Source organism: Amblyomma americanum, chromosome 2, assembly GCF_052857255.1.
Source record: "Amblyomma americanum isolate KBUSLIRL-KWMA chromosome 2, ASM5285725v1, whole genome shotgun sequence".
Lineage (NCBI taxonomy): Eukaryota > Metazoa > Arthropoda > Arachnida > Ixodida > Ixodidae > Amblyomma > Amblyomma americanum.
The window spans coordinates 187,517,014-187,543,145 of NC_135498.1; the positions used below are offsets into that span (position 1 = coordinate 187,517,014).

A 26,132-nucleotide genomic window follows, 5' to 3' on the forward strand; every position below is an offset into this window, starting at 1 on the left:
AGTTTACGAGCATAATTTTTCATATGTTGTAAGATTTCGCAATAACAATCAATATAACATCAAATCTCCCGCCGGCAGGCTTCCTTTTTTGATTCATATTGCAGCGAAGAAGCACACACACACAGAGAAGGAACACGCAAAAAATACGGACGAACGCTGCAACGAAGGCTTCCTTTTTTTTGCTATTAACGTTTTTGCTGTCGTCAAAAGCTTTCCCCATTGGTTTTCGACGCCAGTCCTAACTGCTCGACGCAAGCCATGGGAACACTATACAAGAAAGAGTTTGCTACATATTGGAAGAATGAACCAATACTTTTAATATTTCTATGCCAGTACCTTACAGTTTTCCAATATTCAAAATTATTGTCCAAGAATGGTAGACATGGACAAAAGCAAAGGCAGGGTGGTAACCTAAGCAAAGACCTGCCGGCTACCCTTCACGCAGAGAGTGTAATAAATTGGGCGAAAGTAAAGACAGAACGAAAGTTCATTGTGCAGTTCTTTAAAGGTGCAGGCGAAAAGGCTGCAGAGTGTGATGAAATATATTGTTTCGGACTTACAGAAGACATACAATGAGCATGGTAGAGGAAGCAATGAAGAGGAAGTTTAAGTGGTTTGGATCATTCGCCTCTGTCTAGCGGCAGCTGTGTGGTTTCCCGCTGGTCCCTACCCTGTTGAACCGGCTGAGATGCATCAGTCGTGACGTTACAGCCGTAACAATATATTAGGTAGTCATAAGGCTTTGTGACATGTCGCAGTATCTTTACAAGCACGCGGATAAGGTGCTTCTGACATCACACCTACACATGCCAATATGCTTAAAATACACTCGGGGAAAACTTTTGGCCCTCTCTCTCACAATATTGGTCTTCTGTTGTTAACATTGTAGCAATGCTCAATAGTGGCCCCATTGGGTAATGCATATTCAAAAGGTTACAACCAGCCAAAAAAAAAATGCGCAAACATGATAGAGAATAGCACACAACAGGGCTGTTCAGCCTTAATCGTGTCTATTCTCAGTCATGTGTGCGTCTTTTTAAGCTGTCTGTAACCCTTTGGAACATATTAACATTGGAGCTGCTATTAGCCACAAATTGAATATGGCGTACATTAGTTCCGAAACACACCATGAGAAACGAAGGTTGGGAGCCGACTTCAGATTTAGCGGGACTCGGACAGTTTCTGTAACGTACCTCGGACCACAGCCCTACCCATGTACAGGGTCGTCCAGTTCTAGCTTGAACACGCGAGCGGTATATGACTGTGCTCTTCAGAGCGCCACTGTGTCCGTTGCATATGTGCAACAAAGCGAAGTGGCAGGCGGCGAGAAGCACCAGCTCCGGGTCCCTCTACACCTGCGCCACCTTGCTTCGATGCGTGTCGGTGTCAGACGCACTGGCCATCCGAAGAGCGAGCGGCACCTCTTTCTTGCGTGTTCAAGCTAGGAGTGGATGACCCTTACTTCGCTGTGCCTCTCGAATTTTATTGCGGCTGTTAGTCTTACTGGCAGAGTAGGACTGATGCGAAGGATTTTATGGATGGAACGTTCGTTCTTGGTCATACCATCAATTTGGAATGTTTTCTTTGTCAGGAAATTGTGGTATGGAGTGCAGGGTCTACAGTGACTCGATCTGAAAGTTAGGCTGCACATTGTTTCATTACTTGTGTGTAGTCCCCCCCTGGATGTGGACCTGCCGAATCAACCTTCTTCGGCGGGCCGCGACTGGAGAATTGGTTTGAGTCGTTTGTTTCCCCGTTGGCTAGTCAACCATTTTTTAGGAATACTATAGAGACTTTTCTGGTCTGGGAATTACGTGAGGCTAAGCGGAGCTTTCACTAATTCACGCCAGAATTTTTCTACAATCCATTCGTTTTTCCCCGAAGAACATTGCACTGAACTGCCACTTTCTTATCACGCGCTTTCTCGGTTTATCTCAGTGGAATGCTTCGAAAAAAGCTGTACAACAATTTATTATAGTAAATTTTCCCACCACCATTGTACACGACCGTAGAGCATCGGGGAAAAAAGTTTCCTGGATGCATAAACGGCAAGAGAAGCCGACATTATTGTTGTTATCCGGTGCTTCGGGGCGGAAGTTGTGGAGTTAAGCAACGAATATACGTGGTCTAATCTGATGCAGTGAAGTCTGATTGTGTATGGGAGATGTGGCCCCTATGTGTTTAATGGTTTTTTCGTTCTTGGTGATGACGTTTGTCTTTATAGTGCAGTCCAGGTCACATGGTTCGAGGCCACAACATTTGGAAATCGTTAAAGTGCGGATTGAGATTTAGGGTGCGGGGAGATTTCAAAATTCCATTGAGTTTCAGTAGCAGATTTTGTGTTATTATTTGAGGTGTATCTTTTGTCTTCCTTTAATCATTTTAATGGCTGGCTATACGGGCAAAAATATGGTGTTTTCGTAGGTTCCTGCATTGCACATTTGATCCGTCAAAGATTTTTAGGCCAGTTTAACAAGCGCGTTGCAGTGTGCTTGACCAAAAAGGAAAAAAAGAATGTTTTTAGGTGTTTTCGAAATGTTGATGAGTTTTTGTTGTTTTATTGTCGACTCGGAATCTGATTAGTTTGGTTTATGGGGGCTTAACGTCCCAAAGCGACTCAGGCTATGAGGGACGCCGTAGTGGGGGACTCCGGAAATTTCGACCACCTGGGTTTCTTTTTTTTAAGCGATGTTTATTGCCTCAGGGCATAAAAAGGTATGTTAGGGAAACCCCGGCCCGGATCCTCCTAAGCGCAACCTCCTCTGTACGGGTAAGACCGCGGGGGAGGGTTACCGCACACGAAGGGAATGGAGCCCGTGCGCGCCGCCGGAGGTGTTCCTTTCTTGTTAGAAGGAGGGCGGTGTCATCTAGAGCGAGGAGTCGAGGCAAAGGTGAGCTTGGGGTCGAAAGGCGGGTCGCAGAATCTGCGCAGCTTTGTGAGCTCAGGAGCTAACGTGGTACTGCTCAGTACGGATTGGCTGCGGGATGCGTGCCGCTAGACGATGGATGTCTTGGCAAGTTTCTGGCGTGCAACTGACGCGTCGTAGTAGGCGTGTGACGTGAACAGCGTCGGTGCGAATGACAATGCGGGCCGTTGGTACCATGGGAACAGCAGCCACAGAGTAAAATGCGTCTTGAACAGCAAGCATCTCCGCACAGAAGGAGGAGGGAGGTTGCGAGAGGCGAAACCTTGACGTTTTGTTCAGGGCAGGTTTGCAGGGGCAGTAAACCGCCGTTGTTATCTCAGAGGCCTGGATGCTGGCGTCAGCGTATATAACGATGTACCCATGCTGCAGAGTGGAGTATTGTTCGGTAATTCGCTCGCGAAATGACGACGCCGCGAGGATAGATGATGGTCAACGTAGATCACTTGGTTTGTTGTCGCTTAGCAGCACAAACCGCCGCGTTGGGAGAACTGGCGGAGGCGGCTGTAGTATGGAGTGCGATAAAGCATATGCCCTGAGAGCACATATTTTGTGTATAAGGTTAGACTTAATCCGGCGAGCATAGCGTCGTTGTGGCACCAGCCCATCTAGTGTATTCAGCTGCGCATGTTATTGGAGCGCCTTGTTGGGGAATGCGCGGAAGGCAGGAGACGACCCTCATTGATTCTCGACTAACAGCTTCAAGGCGAGAACCCAAAAAGAATACGAAAGCATTTCGGCCACGTGAATCAGATTTATCGTCAGCACGTTTAATGCGCAAGCTTTAAGAGGGTCATCAAGGCGAAAACTGTCCGGCGGCGTCTGTGTGGAGCTTCCACCTGCCAGGTTGTGTTTATTGGGTTTTTTTCTCTGCACTTGCCACCTGTCAACCGTCCCTCTCCCCTTCTACCCTTGTAGGGGAGAGGACCGATGAAGAATGACTAGGGGAAAACGAAAATGTCGAGAATAAAATCACTCAGACAACAGCTGGTCTCCGTGCAAAATATGCAGCCGCCCGAAGAACTATCTGTGCAAAGATTAGGGCTGCGGGAGGTATTTCTCCTGGCATTTCTCGGGAAGAGGAATTTTGGCCTCACAAGCACCCGCGGTGGTTGTGTTTGGAACAGCCACATGCCAGTGCCAGTGCAGTGGCGCATCACTTAACCGCTGCACTACGGCGCCGGTAGTGATATGAGGATGCGTCGCGCTCTAACATTGTCACATATTTTGCATGGTTGCGTAGTTTCAGTTGGAATAGAATCAGAATTGGAATATGTTGGGGAGTAAAAAAGAATGAACTCAGAATTGGACTAGAATCGAAGTGGAATACATACGTGAATGAAAAGATAATGCTATCACATTTCCTCTGTATCAATCCAATTGATCACCCTTAATTTTTTTTGCTGTTATTTTGCAGGCCAACCATCGCTGGTTACTTCCGTGGATCGTGTGGTGCTTCTTCAACATTGTGTACATTTTCGTCATCGCCGTCATGCAGGTGCTTGCCGCTGTGTTCGCTTCGGTATGCCATTTATTTTTCCCTTGTTCACACATTAACCAGGATTTAACTTTGGCAGCGTTATGCGAACATGTGCACGCGGCTGGCCGTCCCATTTTGCCCGTTCATCGTGAATAGTGTGTGTGACTGCCTCGAAAACGGGCTTCTCTACTGTCGAGGCCCCGGGGTGTCCCGGCAAAGACCTTCTGTGCTCATATTAGAAAGGAACCAAACTTAAAGACGACCATGGCAATCACAATTCGTTGCAAGCGCCTTCGCCTTCTCCACTGTGCCTCTGCCTCTTAATCCGAGCGATCGCCTGTAGGAGTTGCCTTACTGGAAGAATATGAGCTCAGTACATTTGGCGTTAAAATGCCCCATCTTCAGCAGGTATCTGATCCTATTGTACGTGCACCCCCGTCAAAAGTATGCTGCCCAAGGGTTTTCTTGTGAGGCCTGCAGCATGGCTCGTTATGCATCCTCAGTGACCGTAAGCTCTCAAAAGAGCAATTCCTTCGTTTCCTCAGTCCTCCGAAGCTTTGGACTGCAAGATGTACTAGAGAGCCCCACTGAACAGCTTGGAAGCGAACCCCTTCTGCTGTATACTTTTGACGGGTACTGTACCTTGAGAGAAAACTTATGGTACTGAGTAGCGTTACTGGGGGCAGCACATGGCACAATCCTTGCTTCTTGCTAACAACTCCAGCTGCCGATAGATCACAGTTTCTGTATGACAACAAGCACGCGTTGCCTCTCAACAGCCCTCTTGCTTCTCCTCACTGAGGTTAATGGCGAAACAATGCTAAGGTTTTACTCCCTTCCGCGTATGTCTCATTGGGAATCCCTCGAAAGAGAAGCAACGAAACGATCGTTCTGCTAAATGCATGCGATTCAATTACGCACGATGAAATTTCAGCGCCCCGTCAGCCGCCTTCGAGCACCGTACACTATAAACACATTATACCCGTATTGGGAGTCTCCTTACTGGGAGAGGCAGGATATGCTATGATGTTTCGCTGCTTAACCAAATAATTCTCTATTTCTCGCCTTTTTTTCGTTGTAGCACTTTGTACATCCAACAGTTCAAAAAAAAAAACGAGAAAATTTTGGTTATTAAAATTTTTATGAAAGCCATCAAGATTCTCTTCTCACAAAATTTTGCTACCGAAATTCTCTGAAAAAGGAAAAGTTCCCGGAATAAAACATCCATGTGAATATGCTCCTCCAGTTCCGGAGTCGACTTGCACATCTGAGATTGCGCACTACTTACTGTTGGAAATAGGTGCGGATTCGAAAGTATGTTTTCTCGTAACAACAGAGTTTAGACGATTGGCAAATGAAAGTAAGCTGTAACCCTTAGAAAAAAAGTATTGCGCTTACTAATGCAGCTTATTAGTTCGCTCGCGCTCTTGCTGCTCCTCCTGTTGCTAACCGCAAGTACCCTGTTGTAGCGGTGAAAATGAACCCGCATTGTTACCCAATAACTTCTCGTATCTTTTTAGGTGGCGATCTGCTCCGACTGCCAATCGTAAGTGTTATCAGGGCAAAAATACACCGCTGGGCTTCCAAAGCATATCCTGCATTAATTATAGTTGTCGCTCAACGACCGTTTGCTCTGATATAGAGTATTCTAAGTTCAGTGTGTACAACAGCGTATCTTCGAAATGAGTCCCGTCGTTAAAACGGAACGTTTCTGATGCAGTCAGAAACACAGCGCAAATAGAGGAACATGTACAGTGCGGCTAGGCAATGCAACGCAAGGCTTCAGTTGATCTTGATCAGTGATGTGTGAGCATGAGCCGCAGGCAGAAAAAGAAATGCTGCGTTACGTTTCCACGAATGTTAACAAATAGACGTGGGCAACCGGACAGTAAACTCTTCAAGATTAGTTGCGTTCCAAATGAGCGTTGCGATCAGCTATGTCTCCTCCCCTCCTCCTTGCAGTCGACGCACGCCCTGGGCAGCGCCATGGGATCCTGGATCGGATTCTTTGTTTCTGTGAGTGCGCTGCTACTGTTTTCGTCAAAGCAGCGTTTGCTTCTGCACTGTGCGAGCTTTACCTAAAGAACAATACCTCTGGAGGATAGTTTCAAAAGTTATCCAAAGGCTCTATAAGCTCGCCGTTTTGCCGAAATGACTAAATGTACATAAGAGAAATCTCATTGAATATCTAGGCTCCCTTCTCTCACAGCTCTCTGACGAGAGTCGGCAAGCGGACTTTCGAGTAGAAGAACGGCAAATTGGGCGAATTGGAAATGCTCCATAATATTAAAACAGCGCTAAGCAACAAGGACGAAGAACGAAGGGAACACACACACAGGCGCTGATCTTAAAACTAAATTTTATTTGAAGTAAGCAGGTCAATTTATACGTACACAAGAACTACGCACATGCGCATGGTGAAACACAGATGTACTCGTTTAAAAATGCAAATAAAAACACAGCGCATCAAAGGTTCGTGCAGTTATCGCCGATATGCTATCCCCTGTGCAACAGGCTCATTTCCTTGGAGGGTAGGGTTACTGAAGGTGTGCTGACGCAACAGCTTGTCTTTCTTATGATATGGAAGGCCTCTGCTGTCATGCCATATGTACTGCTGTACTGCTGTTGGCAGTCATGCCATATGTCACAACCTGTCGCACCGGTTAAAAAAAGTGGGGGCTAAGTGCGGAGTTGATGTCCTTTTTTCAGCCCCTAATAAATTATGTAAAGTAGAGGCCGCAGTACAAAGAAAAATCGAAGGACATAGAAAGAGGAAAGTGTGTAACATCAACCATGTCAATCAATATGTCTTGTGCAGGACTGGCATTGTCTACCAGATCCCATTGTCATGTGGTTCTACGTACATAGGTCAGTCCGGCAGATGTAATAATGTACGCCTCATGGAGCACGCCAATACCTTGAGAAAAAAAGAGACTAACCTAGCCAAGCATTGCTTCACGTGTAAATGCACACCATATTTAGTCGACACGGAAGTGTTGTTTGTGGACAATGATCGGCGCACAAGAGAGATAGTAGAGGCCTTCCATATCATAAGAAAGACAAGCTGTTGCGTCAGCACACCTTCAGTAACCCTAATTCCAAGGAAATGAGCCTGTTGCACAGGGGATAGCATATCGGCGATAACTGCATGAACCTTTGATGCGGTGTGTTTTTATTTGCATTTTTAAATGAGTACATCTGTGTTTGACCATGCGCATGTGCGCAGTTCTTGTGTACATATAAATTGACCTGCTTGCTTCAAATAAAATTTAGTTGTAAGATCAGCGCCTGTGTGTGTATGTTCCCTTCGTTCTTCGTCCTTGTTGCTTAGCGCTGTTTTAATATTATGGACTTTCGTGGTTCAGGGCACGACGACAGCGCCACCGGCGACGACGGCGTTGAGCGGGCCTCAAAACATTCTTGGCGTCACATGGAGCCCCCGGCTTGACTCGCGCGAAAAAAGCAGCCACCACAAACGCCAGCCGTTCGTGAAAAGGAATTTGCGCGCACGCGGAAGAAGCTCAAGTTGAGATTTTGAAAAATAGATCTGCGCTCCCGCCCGCCAAGCCATCAGCCCTCGTCCGCCGACAGCCGCATTTGACCCGACGCGCCCTCCGGCGGCGGCGTGGCGCGGCGGATGAATATTGGACGTACCCTGGCGGGAATTAATAATGGAGTGGTCGCCCGCATTCCGCCCCGAGTTTATCACGAGCGTGAGGCTGTGCTTTGGCAGCAAGTTCAGAGCAGGGCGACGCTGTGGTTGCTGATTTGCCGAAGGGAGGGGGGAAGCACCGGCGACTTACGAAAAATGCGCTCTAGCGCCTTCCAGCTGCTCGCTGTCTCTGCGCTCTCAAATTAAAGGAGAAAAAGAACTTTGCAGAAAACGACAACTCAAGGAAGTACAGCTATGTCGAAGTGTTCCCCACTCTCTTCTTTTTTTTTTGGAATAACTTCAGCAGAATTACCTCGTCTTTTTCAAGTTTTCCTTTTTTCCATGCGTTCTCAAATTACACGAAGAAAGGATGTCAGCAAAAAATGAGAACTCGCATGGCAGCGTACGTGTAGCGACCTACGAGCGTCTCCTGCTTTGTTCTGTTTTTTCTTGTTTTCCGAAGTAACTTCTCGAGAATTGCCGCGTTTGTTAGGCCAATGAGTGGAGCAATTTTGTTTATATAATTGAAGCAATAGAGCGCTGTACGGCAAAGTAGCAACGAAAGAAATAGGGAGCTCAAATTTTCGAATTAACAAATCAACTAATTTATCGAAGCACTGGTGGGCGTTCCCTTCTTATGAGCACCGCCCAGCAAGCAGATTCCGCTGATTTTCCCGTGCCTCCGTCAAGTATCAGTACATGGAACTGTGGTATAAATGTAAGCCTCTCGGGTGCCAGGCAGCTGAGACTGAATTCGAGGGTTAGGGCATAAGTGCGCCTTCTACTTCGCAGCCACCAAAAAAATATCGACCTGTCAAATGGTAGTTCGGAGCTAAGCGCCCTCAGAAACTCCATAATTACATATCGAAGTTTTGAGTTGTACCAGTTCTCCTTTGCATCATTGGGACTATAGGCCTTCATTGCAATCACAAGCGAGTCCTGTGTGCTCTTTCTGTGTTGGGCAACCTTGCCTGCTTATCGGTTTCCTTTTTTCTTTTACCAGCTGTTGCCTGCTTTCAGACCGAAAAACCTTGGCAAATAATAGCGAACGCGGCAATTCCATGCGATTTATTTCGATATCTGCAAGCAGTTCTACTTGCCATGCAAGCCTAACAAGATTTCCGTTGTCTCATCGCTAGGCGATTAATACTATAGTTTCACAGACCTAACTAAAGGGAAAAGTGCATGGCGCCACCGTCTATGCTAGTTTCTTAAAGCGCAACTGCGGGGATTTTAATGCGGCATCATTTGGGTTTCTGTCTTGCAAAAACCACCGGGTGTCTATCTGACGAAATTACATGATTGGGTTGACAGGGTCGAGACGTCATCAGCACTGCTAAGTTTGACAATCTGTGGACTAGAATGGTCCAGTGCCTTCCATTATATTTCCACATGGGATGATACTAACCCGACGCACTGCTCCACCTCAGGATGCCCACTAATATACCCTAAGCCACCCACTAATCTACATTAAGCCATTTTCTGGGGTAGTCTTGCTTCCGAAATTGGGGGGGGGGGGGGTGCCAAAATGCTACATCAAAATGATGTAGCATTTTTTTTAACCGTATGGTTTAAAAAGAACGCCACAAGTTTTTTTAGTACTTAGAGTTTATAATAACATCACATTCCTTGGGAACATGTGTTGACGCAACCACAAGGTTGCCTCTACACATGCCCAGTAGCCATATAATCCCCACTTTCCTTACCCACACCATACTCCCGGAGTGCATGGTTGGCCCCGGGCCAGTTTGAGGATCAACTTCCGCTGGTGAAACAAGCTTGTTCCCTCCTCGGCGACTAGAACAAGGTTGCCAAATTGAGTGCTTTCTCTCTCTCTCGTTGTAATTCTATTCTACCTACTAATGAACCTGTCTTACCAGCAAAAGTAGCGAAGCATTTGCCCGTCGGTGGTGCCGGCATGATGCGCCGTCTTGCATCCTGTCGGCGAAACCACAGCGCGTCAAGCGTACAACACCTTCTTGCAGCGTCTTCGCAGGCTAAGGGCGTTGAACCACGGAGACCATGCCAGACTGATGCCTGCGCGCCTATGACGGCTATGAGTTCCGGAATTGTATTCGAAACCAGTAGCAATATGAGAAAGAAGAATATTTTAACAGCGCTTCCGCCGACTTCTATGCAACTGCCTGATCGATGAGGAAAATCTTTCAGCCTTGCGCTGCAGTTGTTAAGGCAACCATTCTTGTGGTCACTGTAGTTTCCTGCGCCGCCGAGGCGTTTCGTTCGCTCCGGTGGTCTCGATCAAGAGGCGACCGCACAGGAGCACCAAATGCGGTCCTAGTCTGAGCGGACTGCAGCGGCCTACTTGCTTTCCTGGACAGCGTCGTGTGTGCCCGCACAAAATGCTGCGTCGTTAGGTGAGCCCAGGCTGCCTCGGACGCACCGTTCGGAAGCATGGTACTTAGCCGCAGCCGCCCAATGTTGCCAATGTCATGTGCTTGCTGGAAATCTATCTGCTTTGCTGCGTGTCTCATATACATGGCCAAGATGAGAAGGCTTTTGCAGGACTTCGTGCGTCCCTTCTTTCCCTGCTTAAATTTGTTGGCACAGTACTGTGTTAGTGCAGCACCTCGCCTCTATCTTGCCTGCCGCGCATCACTTGCCTAATCCGCTCTAAATCGGTTGATGTTCCGTTCGATTGTGCTCGTCCTTTCTGGTGTAGGAGAGTTTGGTGCTCGTGTTAACGGGAAGAGGCCTTGCTTTATTCGCTCCCCTCTCGCGGGACATGAAGCAGGCCGCACGTGTCGCCCCATCATCAGAACAGTACCACTTCTTGCGAGAATTTGATATGAGTACTGAGCGTCTCTGAGGGATCGAACGCGCAGCGTGAGAGACGTGTTTGCATTGAAGACTACACATAATGAATTCGTAGTATCAGGCTGCCACTGGGCTCTCCATCGGTGATCCGTTTGGCACAGGCTACGATGCACCACGTGTGGTGTCCATTCCATTGCGTGTGTGCAAAGTGTATGCATGCAGAGCTATCGAGTCTCAATTGGCTTCTCGACATGTGTGACGGCCATTCTATTTCTAATCACCGTTTCTGTGCGAACAAACTTTCCTCTTCCGTCGTCCGGGCCAAATGGTTCCGTCGTTCACAAAAGCAAAAACTGTACGCCTGCTACGGAACGCCTTCTTGCACCAAAGGGTGAACTTCAAACTAACGAGAACCCACCGCAGTGGCTCAGTGGGTAGGGCGCTCGGCTACTGATCCGGAGTACCCTGGTTCGAACTCGGCCGCGGCGGCTGCGTTTAGATGGAGGGGAAATGCTAAGGCGCCCGTGTGCTGTGTGATGTCAGTGCACGTTAAAGATTCTCAGGTGGTCTAAATGGAGGCGAAACGCAAAGGCGCCCGTGTGCTGTACGATGTCAGTGCAAGATTCCCAGGTGGTCAAAATTATTCCGAAGCCCTCCACCACTGCACCTGCTTCTCTCTTTCTTCTTTCACTCCCACCTTTCTCCCTTCCCTTACGGCGCGGTTCGAGTGTCCACCGAGATTTGAGACAGTTACTGCGCCATTTCTTTTCCTCAAAAAACAATTTTCTATCTGACGAGATGGGTCCACAAGTGCAAGGCGACGAGCCTATTTTTATCAGAAAAGAATACGCAGATCACTGGGCATGCACTTTGAAGCAAAACTGACATAGAAATTTGTGCCGATGACAACAGCTTCAGAAGCAATAGAGCACAAAAAATATCAAAATTCAGAATTGTGCTCTCCGCATAGCGACATGCAGTTCTACATAAAGCTCTCAAGATGAGAAAAATTTCAGAAAATATTATGCCCTTGCACAGCAGTTCCAGTGTATTCCATGGCGAATGCAAGAAATACTTTTCAAAAATTCAAAGAATTTTTCCTCGACGTGTTTCTGGAATTAGCCACCAACCCTATGATTGCTTTTCTTCTTAGACTAAGCCTTTATAGCGACTGCGCCAGTTCAGGCGTACGCAGATTACGAGACTCGCTTTTTATACATCAGGAGTGTCGAACACACTGTCAATCAATGCTTTAGAATCCCAAGCGTATTACTGCAAGCGACTCCTGTCATATGAAAATGAAATTAACCCCCCAATTTTACAAGTGGCTCTTATTTTACTTGCGCATTTAGATATAAAGATCACAAGGGCAGCTTCTCATTCAGCCGAAGTACGCATCCAGGCATCCTATTGTAAACAACTGTGCGTGTGTTTCAACTTGACCATTTGCCACTGAGACAATTGTTCTCACTGAAACCGGACGCGATCTGTGCGGCCGCGGGATCCTGTGTGACGGGGCCTTTCCTTCTCCCCGCTTCGGACAGGTGTACTTCCTCAAGTGCGTGCTGGCCTACTACCAGACGCTGCAGTGCGAAGCCGAGCTGAAGCCGCAGCCGGAGCCTGAGGCCACGGAGCCCCTGCGCAGCTGTCAGCCAGACGAGGAGCCGCACTGCAGCAAGAACATGCACGCGTAGCCCTCCGGCCGACCATGCCACGAGTCTGCGAGGACAGGACTGAGAACGTGAAACGAACATTGCGAGCCGACCTCGCCTCTCGTTTTAGCAACTGCGGGGTGGCCCTGCACTGTGGCTGCAGGCAGTCGATCAGCTGCGTTGCTGCCCATCTTCAGTGCAGCCGCGTGCTTGGTATGCTCTTCAGTGCCGGGAGGCGCAAGACATGTGGGCTTAATGTTTTTTTTTTCCCTCTCGCTTTCGCATCACAGCGTTGTTTGCACGAAATGCTGTATAGAACTTTCCTGTGCGGATGCACAAGTCCTCTTTGCGATGCCCAGATAGTAGTAAGGCAGCGAAAGAGAACACATCTATTTTAAGAACTAACATCCGGGTCCAAGCAGTAAGAGTGGGCATTCTTAGACCATCACTGGATATCCGCGGTATGAGCGTTCCGTTCTTCTCAGTGCTTGCATGCAACCAGTCTAAATGTACCACTCAACTTTTCCATAGAGAGCCAAGCCTCGCACTTTTTCCCAGATGACGCTCTTGATCGGACATGCCGGTTACGTCTAGAGTGACTAGCGCAGCAGAAACAGCGCTGCCCAGAAGGAAACTCCAGCCGTCTGCTGCCTTTCCTGGCGTGATCTAGGTTTTGGAAGCCGGTACTGTTTAAGCCAATTCGGTTGTGCGGTACAGCGCGTCCAGTTCCAACAATGTCTAAATTCTCTATTTTTCAAACAACTGAATGTATAGAGCCGATGATATCAGATGGTAGTTTATCAGTGAACATCATTCGTTATTTTCTGTGGAACGGTTGCCAGAGTACTCTCCTTGTGTAAAAGAAGAGAGTAGCTTCTCTAATACATGCAATACCACAAACTCTGCAAATCTGATCAGCCGGCATCTCTGTGGGAAGTCAGGTCCGTTTAAAGCAACTTTCGCTTGATGCAGACAGTCTTCTCTAATCTGCAGCGGTAATGCGTCATGAGTGAAGCAATGGCCGCGCAGTAACATGCAGGATTTCTACGTTTCCCGGAAGGGAAGCCAGCCGCACCGGCCGTTCGCCGTGCGTTTCTACATGGCGGAAATTCCGAATTTTTTTGGCGGATGTTTGTACGGTGGTATAAGCTGCATCCGTCGACCTGCGCTAGGGCAAAAAATTCACATCGGGTGCAAGAACATTTGTTGTGAGGTTGGATATCCAGACTCCTGCAAAAATCCTTTTCAGACGCTGCTTACTTGCGCCTATCACGACCGGGAATACAATTTGATCAAATTATCACTCCTCACGGCGTCACCTTTTTGTTTGTTGCTTGCTTTTCTTTTCAAAACACAAGAATGAATGTGAAGCAATTTTTGAGCTCTCGTAAATGTCAGACGTTGGCTGCTACTGGCGGGTAGGTATAGGTAAGCGCATGAGTTGATTTGTGCTAAAGATTAGCTTACTTTGTCTTGGAATCCACTCCGTTACCCTTAAGGAAGGAAAGTAAGCGGAGCAGGGGGCGGCAGAAGGTTAGGTGGGCGGATGAGATTAAGAAGTTTGCAGGCAAAGGTTGGATGCAGCTGGCAAATGATAGGGTTAATTGCAGAGACATGGGAGAGGCCTTTGCCTTGCAGTGGGTGTAGTAAGGCTGATGATGATGATGATGATGATGATGATGATGATGATTATGATGATGATGAAAGATTAGCTTGTGTTGTACGGTCCTGGGTATTTTTTCTCCCTCTTTTCAAGGCACTTTCCATTCTAAGTGCAAGGTTCTAAGTTCAAAATAACGCTGTGCCTGTTCGGAGCATGGGTTAAATCGGCCAACAAATGAAACGTGACGCGTGGGATCAATTCCATGGCCGCAGGTGTATTTGGCGTAGAGAGGTGCTTCGGAGGGAGCTCTCCCTGTTATAATTCCGAGCTGCTGCCAAAGCGTAATTTATCAAAGGCCACGCTTTATCCCTTCATGACATTGTATAAATTGCGCAGTATGTCAACTGCACAAGTGCATCCTGACGTACGCAGAGGCAGCCGATGCCGCGGTGACTCTTCAGCAGCATTGTGAGTTTTATGGGAACAATTTTTTTGTCACTCGAGTACTGATAAGTCATATAGACAGAGGCGGTGCCCTCTCTGTTATGTCCGATGCGCTACAACACAGCACTGCATTGAGTTTGGACGCGTGGTTGTGTGCCTGTATCAAAGGCACCCGTTTGCGAACAAAGTTCGACGTTAAAGAATAACGCAGGAAGAAAATTGGGCTCTTACCTTGAGTGAAAAGTAACTGAATCAAAACCAAAAGAGCCAAGCAGCGCTTTGCAGAGGAGATTTGTTATGATCGTATGCAGTGACGAATTGGCGCGAATGTGGGCCGGGTTCTGCCTGTCGGCTCCAACGTCGGTAATATACCCACTTCTATTTAAGGGGTCTTCTGTTGTGACTGCACATGCAATCGCTCTGTACTCGAACAAGCGAAAAGCTGTGAAAGCGACGATTGACGGCTGGCGGTGACGGTTTAGAGGTGGCATCTTTGATCCAGTCGAAATGTGCAAGGAGGAAAGCGGCCGCTGGGCCGCTAGGGCGCTTTCAGAGAATCTTATTACGTCTTACGTGGACTCACTAATCTGCAAGCGGTAGCTGAATTCTTCCTTGTTCCAGAAATTTGTAGAGGTAACATATATTTCGTTGCTTGCGTAATGCCGAAAAATATTTAGGGGCCATTAATTCGAGTGAGGTAGAGAAAATTCCGTACCATTTTAGTGCTGTAGCACTTAGTGTCGTTGCTGTTGCTGTTGTAGTGTCGTTGTTGTTATAGCGTCTAGCTGTTGTTTGTTTGCTTGTTCTTTCGTTTGTTTGTTCGCTTGTTTGATTTTGTTTGTTTGAGGTCTCCCAAGGATCTACCGTATTTGAGTGGAATGAGGACTCCCAGAGATATATGAATGTAATCAATGACCAATGGCAGGGGGAAGGGTACGGTTGACAGGCGACATGTGGACAGAGGGACATCCCTCTGGACACCACCTGCCATGGTTGGCAGGTGGAGGCTTTAGACAGACGCGACGCCGGACTCTTTTGGCTTTCGTGTCCCTTCTAATGATATCCCATTAATTACGAAGAGAGAGGGGTTGGTTGGCAGGTGGGAAGTGAAGAGAGAGAAATCCCCTAAACACTACCTGCCACCTGTCACCTGCCAGGGCTGGCAGGTGGAGCCTTGACACAGACATGGCCACCAACGCCACCGATGCCGGGCAGTTTTTTCTTTCATGGCTGTACTAATGTTATTGCATAAATAAATAAAAACCTCCCGCCTGATAGGAAGCTATGTTCCAGCGATCGTGCGAGGAAAGGGCGGGGATCAGCTTGCGTATGTGCTCTATGTCATTTTATTAACTACAGAATAACGCAGAACATCATGTGCATATGTGTAGTGAGGACGTCCTGTCTGGATAGCCGAGGCAAGACGCGCGCTGTAACGCTAGACAAGACCTCACAACCCTAATGGCACATAACGCTGCAGGAAAAAGCCCAGCTGTCTTCCCGCACTTTTTTGGAGTAACACTCAGAGCAGCTTCAGTAAAGCGCAAGCTGCAGTACAGCAAAAATAAAAAAAACTACGGTACGATTACACATCTGGTGCAACAATTATGCGAATGCACTAGAATCCACAATAGAATATTTACTCTCGAAAGAGCACTATATTGAGATACAGCTGAGAAGTGGAGGATGTGGTTCGCCATATTGCTTACCCCTCTCCTCACTGATCCCTGGCCTATCCCTCGTGATGGGTATATGCCACATCTCTAAGGCAGCAACAATAGCCGGCTCGACAGGCTGGTGTAGTCCTGTCCCCAATTGCCTGCCGTTGAACATTCGTGACAAATCTGATGGAGGAGCCGGGTACACTTCCAGCCCCGCGTGGGCTACCTACCAGCGCGGACCTCACCCCTGTCCACCAGAGCCGCGTCCGCCGCCTCCGTCGAGCGTCCTTTGAATTCCGACCATTTCCGGCTGCCGCAAGGGCGACGCAGCCTCGGCTGTCGGAGGACCCAGGTGCCATGTTAACTGAGAGTAGGCTCCTGGCGCAAATACTATGCCATCAGCCGCGCACACCCTCGTCGTTTCATGGCGACGTGCTAGAGGACGCCGAGGACTGGCTCGAGACCTTCGAGCGTGTTGCTCGTTACAACGGTTGGAGCGATGACCGTAAGCTACACAAAGTCTATTTCGCGCTTGAAGAGTCGGCCCGGGCGCGGTTCGAAAACCATGAGGCGTCGTTTCCATCCTGGGAGGCCTTCTGTCGCAACCTGCTGGTCACTTTCCCGAACGCGGACGGCCGAGAGAGAGCAGAAGCTACGTTACACTCGCGCAACTGGCGCCGATACGAGAGTACGCGTATCTGCTACGAGGCTGTGACCCGTCTACTCAAGCCAGCGGACCCCGATATGACTGAAGTCAAGAAGCTTTGCCACCTCATGCGAGATGTGAAGCAATACCTTCTCGCGAGACTCGGGCGCAGCCCAACGCTACTGCAGCACTTTCTTACCGACGCGACTACTATACAGAAGACGCTGAATCAACAAGCCCACCAGTAAAATCGCGACATCCACAGCTTAAGGCCTGTTGTCTTCTTTATTCTTGTCGGTAGCGATGCGACCGTTCTACGTGAGCTCATCCGGTCGGTCGTCAGGAGAAACTGCAGGCTCAGCGGATGGCTTCCGACATGCCATTTTTTCCGTCGCTAAGTGAAGTCGTCCTTGAAGAGATGTTCCTGGCAGCGCAAGAACACCAAGTCTCTGAAGTGTCCCGGTTTGATGCAAGGCCCACGTATGCAAGGCCCATAGAACGGCGAACGACCACTTGAGTTTTGATCCCCGTCGCCGATGCGCTACCGTTCTCCAATGCCCGTCAAGCCAAAGGCTACTCCGGTCGCTCTTCTCCCAGTCCACGCCGCGAGAACTAATTCCAGCCGCCTCTGGAAGCAAGGCCGCTCACGTCGTTAAAAGTGTAGATTCCCCTACGCCATCACGACCCTACGACGGTATTTCTCTGGGAGCCAGTAGCGACAGCATCCTACGCGCTACCTCTGAATTGTGCGTAACAATTGATGGAGTCGACGCCACCGCCTTACTGGATAGTGGTGCCGATTATTCCGTCATGTTCCTTGCCCTCAAGCGGCAGGATGGTGATCTGTGTGGCCCAGCTGCAAGTGAGGCATATAATGTTGTCGACACTTTTCTTTTATTCTTCTTTTTCCCTGGCACTTAAACGTCCAAGTTTCTGCGTCCTAGCACTGAAGGCACTCATGGCAATTGCGAGATCGCCCTTTATATTTTTTTGGCTTACAACCCGTACTATCAGCAAGTAATAAAACGCTAACAAGATAGTTCAGCGGAGCAAAATAAGAATCTCTCACCAGGGGAAGCTCAATACTAGCAGATAACAACATCAATTTGAAGGCGCGAAGACTTGTTCAGAAGTGTTAACCTAGCTTGTATTTCTTCTCCGGGAGCTAATAAGTTGGTGCTTTTTTGTTGCCACCACAGTTGTGTGTTTCGAGTTTCATTCGCTGCTGATAGTAGACTTGAATATATAGGGTAACTCTGAGAAAGTGCTTGGCCAGAGAATTCTGTAATGAGGCATGTCATTAAACAGGCTGGTTAACTCGCTGGGCAACGCCATTAGCGATTTGCCTCAGTTAGTCATTTTAGCAGAATTTTATCAAGATTTCTTCTGTAGCCAGAAAAATTACAGCGCTAAAGAGTTGCTTCGTCGAGCTTCATGTCCCGTTTGAAAATTAAAAAAAGCTAAAAAGAGTGAAGAGGGCTAAGAGGCAGGGGATATCAAGCTACTGCAGATTCGATGAGATATGGCACACGTACTTCGCTCGAAGCGCTTTCCGTGTTCACACGGAAAGCTGCATGGTCTCAAACTTATTATAAAACATATAGGAAGGCTAACAAAGCTTAGGCAATGAGACAGCTATACCAAAACACTTGACAAGTATAAAGAATGAGTAGACTACCGTCCGCAGCCTCTTATATATTTACTGACTAAGGCCGTTGCTAATAGAGATGTAAAGCGTAAGATGATAACAAAACCCAGCGCAGCCATTACCGTATAAGTGTTAAGCGTTACGATAAGAAGCGCGTTTTGCTTTAATCCTGTACCTAGCATCTGATAATAGCAATCAGCTGTGTAAAGCCAGCTGTCATTATTGCACTGTATCCTGTCTGCATCTCGTGTTCCTATCCCTTCTATGCGCAGCTTGATTGTCATGTGCCTACCGTGTGCATTGATAGGACTTGCATAGGCCTTAAGTGTGTGTTCGAAGTTATGACTCTGTACAGTATGTTTCCAGCAGAGCATGCACTGCTGCATTTCCTTTGCAGGATAAGGCAAGGAACCAGCAATCGGTTTTAACAACTTACTGGAAGATTCTATGTGTCCGCGTGATAATTTGCATTTCAAATTAGTAACGCAACTCGGAACCTATGTACAGTGTACTTTCAATAGCCTTTATTCTTCACTGTCCTTTCACCAAAGGACAGGACATCACTCTTCGCTCCAAGATGTGATTTCAATTTGCGAGGGAACATTTCATCTGGGGCCACTGTCCTTCTTCAACCCTTTTATGTCTTGCTGTAAGTCGTTCGTACCGATCTGTAAGGACACAGGATTGAATATTTTGTTTTTATTTTCGCGGAAGAAACATCGCAACAGGTTGTTTGGTAACACTTACTGTATACCTATACCAACGACTGGCCAAGAGGATATTCGATGTTCACGTAGCACACTTCAGGTGCGCGTATCTGTGCAGATAAATATAATTCGCTGCTTTTTAGAGCTAAACTCTACAAAATTAATGTTATAGCAACGCCGGTAAAGCAGCCAGCCAGAAGCAGCACTACACTCTCGTGTTCTCTTGAAGATGTAGCACAGTCACCCCTTACGTACTGCCAGCTTCCGAGTGTCAATGCGCCAGTCATTCTGCCTTTACGACAGTTGAGGTTCATGCATCACCACATATTCCTGCAGCAAAAAAAGAAGCGCAGAATATGACCTTACCACTTAGTCCATTTTCCTCCCTGGAGGTATCTGTATACAGTCCACACAGATCATGCCGTCGCGGTAATCGCAAAACCCTGGCGCCACAGATTATTTTTCCCGCTACGTTGCGTGGAATGCTTTGGTGTGGTTGTACCGCGTGTTGAAAGAAATTATTGATTAACCTAACAGAGGGGACCATGTTGCTCACCGCGTCACGTGTAACCGAGAACCCTCATACAGTGACAAACTACGCGATCGTGCCTTCTCAGTGTATCACACTTGACAGCACTTCTCCTTCTTCCTGTGGCGCAATAAAAGCTCCCCTGTGCAGTCATTCCATGCGCGTGTCTCCTCCCGGTGCCTCTCCACGCGTGTTTGCTCAGCATGCACGAACTCCGCTGTGTGCCTTCCTTGGTTCCACGAGGCACTGAAAGAGCCCTCCAGCTCCCAGACGGACTGAGAACCCAGAATCTCAACACTCATCTAGCTTGTGCTCATTGCGAAAATACCGGCAGAGAGATAAGTTTGTTATACGTCTTCTCTCTCGACTATCCAAACCGCAGCATTTTCAAAGAAAACCGGTGGCAGACTTTGCCCGGTTTGAGAAGATCCCCGGTTCAAATTTCAAAAACAAAAGCCGCCAGCGTGAAAAAGACACCTTGTCTGTTCAAAGTTAAGTGTGTCTCACTTTTCTCTCTTGTTGTTCTTCAAGAGTAGAAATGTCCACAGTAGGCACTCTGGGTATGAAATATGGCCCCCGAGCTAGCGCTGATCATCCGCGTTCTCTTCTTTTTCTTTTTCTTCTTCTTCTTCTTCTTCTTCTTCTTCTTCTTCTTCTTCTTCTTCTTCTTCTTCTTCTGCAGCAGCAGCAGCAGCAGCAGCAGCAGCAGCAGCAGCAGCAGCAGCAGCAGCAGCAGCAGCAGCAGCAGCAGCAGCAGCAGCAGCAGCAGCAGCAGCAGCAGCAGCAGCAGCAGCAGCAGCAGCAGCAGCAGCAGCAGCAGCAGCAGCAGCAGCAGCAGCAGCAGCAGCAGCAGCAGCAGCAGCAGCAGCAGCAGCAGCAGCAGCAGCAGCAGCAGCAGCAGCAGCAGCAGCAGCAGCAGCAGCAGCAGCAGCAGCAGCAGCAGCAGCAGCAGCAGCAGCAGCAGCAGCAGCAGCAGCAGCAGCAGCAGCAGCAGCAGCAGCAGCAGCAGCAGCAGCAGCAGCAGCAGCAGCAGCAGCAGCAGCAGCAGCAGCAGCAGCAGCAGCAGCAGCAGCAGCAGCAGCAGCAGCAGCAGCAGCAGCAGCAGCAGCAGCAGCAGCAGCAGCAGCAGCAGCAGCAGCAGCAGCAGCAGCAGCAGCAGCAGCAGCAGCAGCAGCAGCAGCAGCAGCAGCAGCAGCAGCAGCAGCAGCAGCAGCAGCAGCAGCAGCAGCAGCAGCAGCAGCAGCAGCAGCAGCAGCAGCAGCAGCAGCAGCAGCAGCAGCAGCAGCAGCAGCAGCAGCAGCAGCAGCAGCAGCAGCAGCAGCAGCAGCAGCAGCAGCAGCAGCAGCAGCAGCAGCAGCAGCAGCAGCAGCAGCAGCAGCAGCAGCAGCAGCAGCAGCAGCAGCAGCAGCAGCAGCAGCAGCAGCAGCAGCAGCAGCAGCAGCAGCAGCAGCAGCAGCAGCAGCAGCAGCAGCAGCAGCAGCAGCAGCAGCAGCAGCAGCAGCAGCAGCAGCAGCAGCAGCAGCAGCAGCAGCAGCAGCAGCAGCAGCAGCAGCAGCAGCAGCAGCAGCAGCAGCAGCAGCAGCAGCAGCAGCAGCAGCAGCAGCAGCAGCAGCAGCAGCAGCAGCAGCAGCAGCAGCAGCAGCAGCAGCAGCAGCAGCAGCAGCAGCAGCAGCAGCAGCAGCAGCAGCAGCAGCAGCAGCAGCAGCAGCAGCAGCAGCAGCAGCAGCAGCAGCAGCAGCAGCAGCAGCAGCAGCAGCAGCAGCAGCAGCAGCAGCAGCAGCAGCAGCAGCAGCAGCAGCAGCAGCAGCAGCAGCAGCAGCAGCAGCAGCAGCAGCAGCAGCAGCAGCAGCAGCAGCAGCAGCAGCAGCAGCAGCAGCAGCAGCAGCAGCAGCAGCAGCAGCAGCAGCAGCAGCAGCAGCAGCAGCAGCAGCAGCAGCAGCAGCAGCAGCAGCAGCAGCAGCAGCAGCAGCAGCAGCAGCAGCAGCAGCAGCAGCAGCAGCAGCAGCAGCAGCAGCAGCAGCAGCAGCAGCAGCAGCAGCAGCAGCAGCAGCAGCAGCAGCAGCAGCAGCAGCAGCAGCAGCAGCAGCAGCAGCAGCAGCAGCAGCAGCAGCAGCAGCAGCAGCAGCAGCAGCAGCAGCAGCAGCAGCAGCAGCAGCAGCAGCAGCAGCAGCAGCAGCAGCAGCAGCAGCAGCAGCAGCAGCAGCAGCAGCAGCAGCAGCAGCAGCAGCAGCAGCAGCAGCAGCAGCAGCAGCAGCAGCAGCAGCAGCAGCAGCAGCAGCAGCAGCAGCAGCAGCAGCAGCAGCAGCAGCAGCAGCAGCAGCAGCAGCAGCAGCAGCAGCAGCAGCAGCAGCAGCAGCAGCAGCAGCAGCAGCAGCAGCAGCAGCAGCAGCAGCAGCAGCAGCAGCAGCAGCAGCAGCAGCAGCAGCAGCAGCAGCAGCAGCAGCAGCAGCAGCAGCAGCAGCAGCAGCAGCAGCAGCAGCAGCAGCAGCAGCAGCAGCAGCAGCAGCAGCAGCAGCAGCAGCAGCAGCAGCAGCAGCAGCAGCAGCAGCAGCAGCAGCAGCAGCAGCAGCAGCAGCAGCAGCAGCAGCAGCAGCAGCAGCAGCAGCAGCAGCAGCAGCAGCAGCAGCAGCAGCAGCAGCAGCAGCAGCAGCAGCAGCAGCAGCAGCAGCAGCAGCAGCAGCAGCAGCAGCAGCAGCAGCAGCAGCAGCAGCAGCAGCAGCAGCAGCAGCAGCAGCAGCAGCAGCAGCAGCAGCAGCAGCAGCAGCAGCAGCAGCAGCAGCAGCAGCAGCAGCAGCAGCAGCAGCAGCAGCAGCAGCAGCAGCAGCAGCAGCAGCAGCAGCAGCAGCAGCAGCAGCAGCAGCAGCAGCAGCAGCAGCAGCAGCAGCAGCAGCAGCAGCAGCAGCAGCAGCAGCAGCAGCAGCAGCAGCAGCAGCAGCAGCAGCAGCAGCAGCAGCAGCAGCAGCAGCAGCAGCAGCAGCAGCAGCAGCAGCAGCAGCAGCAGCAGCAGCAGCAGCAGCAGCAGCAGCAGCAGCAGCAGCAGCAGCAGCAGCAGCAGCAGCAGCAGCAGCAGCAGCAGCAGCAGCAGCAGCAGCAGCAGCAGCAGCAGCAGCAGCAGCAGCAGCAGCAGCAGCAGCAGCAGCAGCAGCAGCAGCAGCAGCAGCAGCAGCAGCAGCAGCAGCAGCAGCAGCAGCAGCAGCAGCAGCAGCAGCAGCAGCAGCAGCAGCAGCAGCAGCAGCAGCAGCAGCAGCAGCAGCAGCAGCAGCAGCAGCAGCAGCAGCAGCAGCAGCAGCAGCAGCAGCAGCAGCAGCAGCAGCAGCAGCAGCAGCAGCAGCAGCAGCAGCAGCAGCAGCAGCAGCAGCAGCAGCAGCAGCAGCAGCAGCAGCAGCAGCAGCAGCAGCAGCAGCAGCAGCAGCAGCAGCAGCAGCAGCAGCAGCAGCAGCAGCAGCAGCAGCAGCAGCAGCAGCAGCAGCAGCAGCAGCAGCAGCAGCAGCAGCAGCAGCAGCAGCAGCAGCAGCAGCAGCAGCAGCAGCAGCAGCAGCAGCAGCAGCAGCAGCAGCAGCAGCAGCAGCAGCAGCAGCAGCAGCAGCAGCAGCAGCAGCAGCAGCAGCAGCAGCAGCAGCAGCAGCAGCAGCAGCAGCAGCAGCAGCAGCAGCAGCAGCAGCAGCAGCAGCAGCAGCAGCAGCAGCAGCAGCAGCAGCAGCAGCAGCAGCAGCAGCAGCAGCAGCAGCAGCAGCAGCAGCAGCAGCAGCAGCAGCAGCAGCAGCAGCAGCAGCAGCAGCAGCAGCAGCAGCAGCAGCAGCAGCAGCAGCAGCAGCAGCAGCAGCAGCAGCAGCAGCAGCAGCAGCAGCAGCAGCAGCAGCAGCAGCAGCAGCAGCAGCAGCAGCAGCAGCAGCAGCAGCAGCAGCAGCAGCAGCAGCAGCAGCAGCAGCAGCAGCAGCAGCAGCAGCAGCAGCAGCAGCAGCAGCAGCAGCAGCAGCAGCAGCAGCAGCAGCAGCAGCAGCAGCAGCAGCAGCAGCAGCAGCAGCAGCAGCAGCAGCAGCAGCAGCAGCAGCAGCAGCAGCAGCAGCAGCAGCAGCAGCAGCAGCAGCAGCAGCAGCAGCAGCAGCAGCAGCAGCAGCAGCAGCAGCAGCAGCAGCAGCAGCAGCAGCAGCAGCAGCAGCAGCAGCAGCAGCAGCAGCAGCAGCAGCAGCAGCAGCAGCAGCAGCAGCAGCAGCAGCAGCAGCAGCAGCAGCAGCAGCAGCAGCAGCAGCAGCAGCAGCAGCAGCAGCAGCAGCAGCAGCAGCAGCAGCAGCAGCAGCAGCAGCAGCAGCAGCAGCAGCAGCAGCAGCAGCAGCAGCAGCAGCAGCAGCAGCAGCAGCAGCAGCAGCAGCAGCAGCAGCAGCAGCAGCAGCAGCAGCAGCAGCAGCAGCAGCAGCAGCAGCAGCAGCAGCAGCAGCAGCAGCAGCAGCAGCAGCAGCAGCAGCAGCAGCAGCAGCAGCAGCAGCAGCAGCAGCAGCAGCAGCAGCAGCAGCAGCAGCAGCAGCAGCAGCAGCAGCAGCAGCAGCAGCAGCAGCAGCAGCAGCAGCAGCAGCAGCAGCAGCAGCAGCAGCAGCAGCAGCAGCAGCAGCAGCAGCAGCAGCAGCAGCAGCAGCAGCAGCAGCAGCAGCAGCAGCAGCAGCAGCAGCAGCAGCAGCAGCAGCAGCAGCAGCAGCAGCAGCAGCAGCAGCAGCAGCAGCAGCAGCAGCAGCAGCAGCAGCAGCAGCAGCAGCAGCAGCAGCAGCAGCAGCAGCAGCAGCAGCAGCAGCAGCAGCAGCAGCAGCAGCAGCAGCAGCAGCAGCAGCAGCAGCAGCAGCAGCAGCAGCAGCAGCAGCAGCAGCAGCAGCAGCAGCAGCAGCAGCAGCAGCAGCAGCAGCAGCAGCAGCAGCAGCAGCAGCAGCAGCAGCAGCAGCAGCAGCAGCAGCAGCAGCAGCAGCAGCAGCAGCAGCAGCAGCAGCAGCAGCAGCAGCAGCAGCAGCAGCAGCAGCAGCAGCAGCAGCAGCAGCAGCAGCAGCAGCAGCAGCAGCAGCAGCAGCAGCAGCAGCAGCAGCAGCAGCAGCAGCAGCAGCAGCAGCAGCAGCAGCAGCAGCAGCAGCAGCAGCAGCAGCAGCAGCAGCAGCAGCAGCAGCAGCAGCAGCAGCAGCAGCAGCAGCAGCAGCAGCAGCAGCAGCAGCAGCAGCAGCAGCAGCAGCAGCAGCAGCAGCAGCAGCAGCAGCAGCAGCAGCAGCAGCAGCAGCAGCAGCAGCAGCAGCAGCAGCAGCAGCAGCAGCAGCAGCAGCAGCAGCAGCAGCAGCAGCAGCAGCAGCAGCAGCAGCAGCAGCAGCAGCAGCAGCAGCAGCAGCAGCAGCAGCAGCAGCAGCAGCAGCAGCAGCAGCAGCAGCAGCAGCAGCAGCAGCAGCAGCAGCAGCAGCAGAGCAGCAGCAGCAGCAGCAGCAGCAGCAGCAGCAGCAGCAGCAGCAGCAGCAGCAGCAGCAGCAGCAGCAGCAGCAGCAGCAGCAGCAGCAGCAGCAGCAGCAGCAGCAGCAGCAGCAGCAGCAGCAGCAGCAGCAGCAGCAGCAGCAGCAGCAGCAGCAGCAGCAGCAGCAGCAGCAGCAGCAGCAGCAGCAGCAGCAGCAGCAGCAGCAGCAGCAGCAGCAGCAGCAGCAGCAGCAGCAGCAGCAGCAGCAGCAGCAGCAGCAGCAGCAGCAGCAGCAGCAGCAGCAGCAGCAGCAGCAGCAGCAGCAGCAGCAGCAGCAGCAGCAGCAGCAGCAGCAGCAGCAGCAGCAGCAGCAGCAGCAGCAGCAGCAGCAGCAGCAGCAGCAGCAGCAGCAGCAGCAGCAGCAGCAGCAGCAGCAGCAGCAGCAGCAGCAGCAGCAGCAGCAGCAGCAGCAGCAGCAGCAGCAGCAGCAGCAGCAGCAGCAGCAGCAGCAGCAGCAGCAGCAGCAGCAGCAGCAGCAGCAGCAGCAGCAGCAGCAGCAGCAGCAGCAGCAGCAGCAGCAGCAGCAGCAGCAGCAGCAGCAGCAGCAGCAGCAGCAGCAGCAGCAGCAGCAGCAGCAGCAGCAGCAGCAGCAGCAGCAGCAGCAGCAGCAGCAGCAGCAGCAGCAGCAGCAGCAGCAGCAGCAGCAGCAGCAGCAGCAGCAGCAGCAGCAGCAGCAGCAGCAGCAGCAGCAGCAGCAGCAGCAGCAGCAGCAGCAGCAGCAGCAGCAGCAGCAGCAGCAGCAGCAGCAGCAGCAGCAGCAGCAGCAGCAGCAGCAGCAGCAGCAGCAGCAGCAGCAGCAGCAGCAGCAGCAGCAGCAGCAGCAGCAGCAGCAGCAGCAGCAGCAGCAGCAGCAGCAGCAGCAGCAGCAGCAGCAGCAGCAGCAGCAGCAGCAGCAGCAGCAGCAGCAGCAGCAGCAGCAGCAGCAGCAGCAGCAGCAG

General features: G+C 51.9%; 1 protein-coding gene across 1 annotated transcript in view; it reads left to right on the forward strand.

Moving 5' to 3' along the window:
- Positions 1-19,844, forward strand: part of LOC144120302 (uncharacterized) — a 76,150-nt gene extending 56,306 nt beyond the window's left edge. Inside the window, exons 7-9 of the mRNA XM_077652691.1 lie at positions 4,342-4,446; positions 6,367-6,420; positions 12,376-19,844. Of these exons, the coding sequence (XP_077508817.1) occupies positions 4,342-4,446; positions 6,367-6,420; positions 12,376-12,525 (309 nt within the window). The 3' untranslated portion in view covers positions 12,526-19,844. The remainder of the gene's footprint in view (positions 1-4,341; positions 4,447-6,366; positions 6,421-12,375) is intronic.
- Positions 19,845-26,132: the final 6,288 nt, after the last annotated feature.